Source organism: Stegastes partitus, unplaced genomic scaffold, assembly GCF_000690725.1.
Source record: "Stegastes partitus isolate 25-593 unplaced genomic scaffold, Stegastes_partitus-1.0.2 Scaffold389, whole genome shotgun sequence".
NCBI lineage: Eukaryota > Metazoa > Chordata > Actinopteri > Pomacentridae > Stegastes > Stegastes partitus.
Genome location: NW_007578120.1, coordinates 56,851 through 62,476, shown reverse-complemented (window position 1 = coordinate 62,476; position 5,626 = coordinate 56,851). Strand labels below are relative to the sequence as shown.

The window sequence follows — 5,626 nt, the reverse complement described above, 5'->3', positions numbered from 1 at the left end:
AAGGTTAAAAAAAAAAAAAAAAAAAAGCTTGGTTTCCACAAGTTGGGTCTTTTAGATCTTTGGCCAAATTCAAAAAGGGCAATCATTTTAGTTTTACAATTACATTTTCAGTTGTATGACAATTTTTCTAAAATTCACACACATACATTTTGTTTTCTCTTGTACGTGTGTATTTGTGTGATTTTACTTGTGCAAAATAGGGTCAGTGTTATTATTGTGGATCTAGACGGCACCTGTCACAGCGGATGTTTGAATCCTGAGCTTTTATAAATAACTTTCAATTTAACTAATATCCCAGATAATTCCTGAAGTTTTTCTTGAAAGCGCAACAAGGGTTGCTTCATACGTTGCATTGTTACATTAATCTGAAATGAGTACTTTGCTGGTCAAATATCAGTTAGATTGTGTCATAAATTTCAAACAAACATTCAAAACCCATTTGGGCAGAAATAGTTGTCCTACAATGATGATGTGATTTTTTAATATCATGTTGATGCTAGCGTATTGGTGGAAAAGGTGCACTGTCTGTGGGAAGTTCCAAGTGTCTTATCTGTACTTCGAGAAATATGTGAGGTTGTGTAACCACTTCTTCAGCCTCCATCAATGAGGCTTTGTTAGTTCCCAGGTGTGTGTGACATTTGAACTGTACAACTGAGATGAATGCAGTTTTTCATTTCTCATTCTGCAGTACTGACAGACCTGGTGGGGGATTTCCCTTTTATTTCACCATAATATGTCATAAAAAGCATTCTGGAGACTGACATCTCCCAATTTGATAGTGTGTGTGTGTGTGTGTGTGTGTGTGTGTGTGTGACTCTGAATGTCTGACCTGCCAACTGTAGAGTTTGAATCTCAGTCCCAGCTGTTTGTAGTCAATGACCACATTGCCTCTCATATGCTTCTGTGTCCAGACACAGTCTGATAGAGCTTCCTCCAACCTGAAGAGAGAGCAATGCAGATAAAACACAGACATGCTCGAGAATGGATGAAAACAGTTCATTTTATGAACTGATATGAAAAGGCAGCATCTTGGGCTCTACACAAACACACAACAACATGTGGTTTAGGTGTCATATGTTTTCTTGTCAGACACAGTAATTTCCTGGTAGCCTGACAGTCTCATACTGAACAAAGGTCTCTGTGAAAGAAAATGATTGTGCTCAGCCAAGAAATACGCCAGCATGAGCGGCTGGGCTGGCTGATTGGCCTCCCCAGATGCCATCACAGTTGTAGATAATCTAATACAATATAATTCAAAAAATATATGAAAAGGTGTCGCTGGTCAAAAATGTACCAAAACTTTACTACTGCACTGTACAAGTGTAAATGAATGTAGCAAGAGATGACAGTTACCTAGACTGAAAAAAAAAAAACTTCATCACTGAGAGGGACAATTCTTGACCATGGCTTGGATATTCCTAGTGAGTACCTGAGGAATAGAGCTGTTCTAAATATGACAGTCATGATTTACATATATTTGTGAAACTGTTGCTTTCAGACATCTTAAGAAAGTGCTCAGGCCTAAGAGTGCTGAGGAAGTCAAAACTGTGCAGTGTTTTGCATTAACATTGGTTTGTTGTAACTGTTGTCCATCATTAGGAAAGTTGGAAAAATGTAACATAACATGAGAATTTTGTTTTGGGGGTGTCCTCCCATGCTGTATTTCTGTGGTTCTGCATTAACCTAGACTCCCATTATGTCCTAACTATACTGCAAATGCTTAAACAAAACTATCAATGCCTTTATTAATGTCGCCGTCACTACAAGTTGATAGAGTGTGAGTGTGTGTGTGTGTGTGTGTGTGTGTGTGTGTGTGTGTGTAGACTGAAAGTCAGTATTTGAAAATGGTGCTGCCTTCTACCTGTTAATCTGCATCATCACGGCTGCTCTTTGGAAGAAGCCCACAGCAAGACGTTCATCCTTTGAAATGCTGAAGTCTAAAGCCTGGACATTAGAAAAGGGACAAGACAAATTCAGAAAGCAAAAGCTTAAAATATGCTCTGTTTTTTTTTGTAGTTTGTTTGTTTTTTTTTACATTGTATGCATTCAGTAGCTGTAATATCCAGATGATGTACAGTGGACACAGTTTTATTGACTTGCTCATGAAACAGCTGCTGCTCCAACATAGACACTCTTGTTACAATGTAGTCAACAACTGCACTAATAGTAGACAAGGCCCCTAAAAACCATGAAGTACTTTTAGTAGGTTTTTTAGGCTTACTTTTCAGGTGTAGGGTTAGGGTTGTGGTTAGGGTTACTGATACTGTAACTACACGGCTTCATTCAGTGATATTAGTAACGCACGACTCAGCATGTTTGCAGATAAAACATATTCAACAACTTCCCTGAGGTACCCCACCAAAGGGATCAATAAAGTTCTATCTAATCTAATCTAATCTAATCTAATATTCCCTCAGCTGAGAATGTGTATCGCTCATAAATAATAGTCAGGGGACGATTTGGTTAAAGGGAGACGCTCTTTCAAGCCGATTTATGTCCGAAATTCTGAACAAAATTTGCTCCAAACCAGGTTAGCTACACAGCATCAGTTACCATGGAGATCTAGCAGGTAAAAAGAGAGCCACCTTCGTGACACTGAAAACTCTGACTTTAAGCTCGACATACCTCACTAACCCACTAGTGTTACTTGGTAGTACAGCCCTCTGGATCTGACTGGTTTCCATGCATACCTTTGGAAACAAAAGACATCCAGCTACATTCATTCAGTTACTTTCCATGGATCACAGAAGCTCTTTAGAGCATCAGATTGTGGGGAAACAACAACCTACAAACGTCTACATTATGGCTTCACATGAAAAAGAATTTCCAGAAGAATTCAAAAATATTCAGGAGGATTGGTGACTAAAGAAAAATCAGTGGAAACCCATTTTCAGCAGTAATCATTAGGTAAACAGTGAGTCATAGTCGCACTAACCAGAGCTGCAGTGGCCGTCTATCTAAAATGACACCACATACATTGCATTACATTCACAATCTACCTCTGAAAACCTGACAGACAAGGCAGACTTGGCACAGGGTTTATCAATGGAAATTAGAGTTTCTGTCAAATCTCAGGTGTTGTGAGGGACAGTGCAAAACCAAAATCTCTATAGATGGCATCAAAGATAAAACCTTAGCTTGCACCTCTGTACAAAACTGCAAGATGAAAACCTGCTGAACAACATAAAAAGAATGAATGTTGACAGCACATTATTTGGTCAAATGACAGCAAGTTAGACTAGTTTGCTTTGGACATGGTCAAACTTTGCATGGACCTGGTTAGGATTGCCACAGCAAATGCATAATCCTGATGGTTATGCACAGAGGTGGGACTGTGTTGACATGGTGCTGCATGAGTACAACAGGTGTTGAGGAGAAGGCATTTATTGGGGGCACCATGAATGTCTGTGGATACACCACAACCCTTGCTCACAGTCTGCAGAAGCTTGGCAGAGGAGGAATATGCCAGCATGTTAACTATCTAAACCACAATGCCAAAATCACGAGTACCTAAAGAAATCCTGACCGAAAATGTCACCTGACTTAAACCTTACAGAACACCTTTGGGCATTTTAATGAGACAAGTGGAGCGTGGTAGAGGTAAAAAATGGCAAAATATCTCTGCAGAAATTTCATGACCTCTCTTTTAAGCTTTTGTTGCACTGTGTTGCTACTGTGGGGCCTGTATTTCTAACATGGTAAATTCAGCAGAAGCTCAAATATTGCTTAACAGTTTAGAATTTTTGAAACGCAGGAGGACATACTCTGTTGTATACTGTATCTAAAGTTTACAACTATAGCTGGCTACAAAGCAGCTAACTGCACAGCTAAAGTCAGATTGCTGTTTCAGATGAAGACCAGCTGTTGAAATAGAAAAGCAAGCCTTAGCTATTGGTATAAGCTAAATGTATTAATTTACTCCTAGTTTATTTGTAAGTGAAAAATATTTACTTTGCATTGTGGTTTATCAGTTTATTATTCCTCATAATTAAAAATAGAAGTGGCCACAAAAGTTCATGTTGGAAAAAAACAGCTAACTCCTGCTTAAGGTAGATACATTAGCAGATGTCAGTAGCTGCCAGTCGAATTTCATGTGATTTGGTTGTTGAGCTATTTTTAAGTCTTAATAAATTCATTTAAATAATCTTGCATTGTGTATCATTTTGTTGTACTGATAGTATAATAATGTAAATATTATTGCAATTAAAAATTACTAATTCTGGAAAAAATATAAACTTAGCCACACAGAAACCTTCAATTCTAAAGCTATGGACTGCAAATGATAAAGAAAAGTCAATTTTCTTTAACTAACTAGTTAAAATATGATTAACAAGGATCAGAAAACAATTTGTCAGTAGATAGTACAAGAAGACAATTCAAGGTGTGTGTTCTGTGGCTCTTTAATTTGAACCACATCAAATGACTGACCCTCATGGCCAGGTCCAGTTGTCCCAGGCCCAGGTGCGCTGAGGCAGAGTTGAAGAACGTGCGAGAAGTGGGTTCAGTGATCTGCTCCAGTTTGGCCAGAGCGCTTTTCCAGTCCTTGGCATCCACAGCCTGCACCGACTCATCCCACAACCGCAGTAACTCCGTGTAAAGCATTCTGGACAGCGGCAGAGCAAAATAAAGGAGACATACAGACATAAACAGACAACATTGATGTTCCTCTCTGCCTTTGTTTTGGTAATTTTGCTAAGATTATATGATAAAATGATTTTCACATCTGGGCTGTATTTTTTAAACTGCTAAGGCTGAATTTGTGGAATTCAGAGTAAGATCAATGTCCTTCACTTTAATTGCTTCTCAAAACAAAGAGAATAAGAACGAATTATTAGATGTCTTAAAACTAAAAATGTAATGTAAAACAGTTTTTGGATCCTTTCTTCTTTGCATAACAGTTTTACATAATAAGACATACAATGCAGCAATAACAAAGATGCAAGTATGAGAATAATGAGAGAGAGAGAAAGGTGGAGAGAGGGCAGTGAGAAATATATGAACTCATACACCAAACCTCCCCCTTAAATGTCTAAAATTGAATTTAAAACATAAGAATGGATTTTTTTTTCTTTTTAAAGAAAAAAAAAGACAATAGTAAGTCACAGAGAAACTGCACTGATGAAATCTATAACATTCGGCACAGTTCATCTGGAATATTTCCTTGTACCTTATCCAGGTTCTGTCAGCACAAGCTGTTCATTATGGGTCACAAAAGCTGAATGGTTTCTCAGAGATATGGTATAAATCCTCTACTTTCAGGCTGCTTACCTTTTGCTCCTGAATGAGAGGCTGGTGAGAGTTCTGTCAATGTCCGTCTCTCCCTCTGTGATTGCTGTCCTCCACACTGTGCCAATAGGGAAGTGCAAGTGAGAGAAACTGGTCTACTCAGGAATCTCCACCCAGCTGCAATGAGGAAATACTCTGTCTACATTCCCGAGATAGGACTCACAGAGGCACACTAGCTGTGGAATTTACCTGTTGATGTGGCACGCATGCATGACAATTACAACATACATGAGCCACCCAAGATTTAAGTCAACCTGAATGACGTAATGAGCCTATGAGGATGGATTTCATCTTGTGTTGAAACTGCTCTTGAACATGAACAGTTTCTGGCCCACTGTTA

The 5,626-nt window shown here is 38.6% G+C and overlaps 1 protein-coding gene across 2 annotated transcripts in view; it reads right to left on the bottom strand.

Annotated features, from left to right (window-relative positions):
- noxa1 (NADPH oxidase activator 1) overlaps positions 1-5,361 on the bottom strand; it is a 30,631-nt gene extending 25,270 nt beyond the window's left edge. The window contains exons 1-4 of one of the 2 annotated variants that reach the window (XM_008285162.1): positions 5,269-5,361; positions 4,429-4,603; positions 1,862-1,944; positions 830-938 (exon numbers count right to left, since the gene is read on the bottom strand). In XM_008285162.1, the coding sequence (XP_008283384.1) occupies positions 830-938; positions 1,862-1,944; positions 4,429-4,602 (366 nt within the window). In that variant the 5' untranslated portion in view covers position 4,603; positions 5,269-5,361. Of the gene's footprint in view, positions 1-829; positions 939-1,353; positions 1,435-1,861; positions 1,945-4,428; positions 4,604-5,268 lie in introns of those variants that run through there. The other variant, XM_008285163.1, reaches the window with a different exon arrangement.
- Positions 5,362-5,626: the final 265 nt, after the last annotated feature.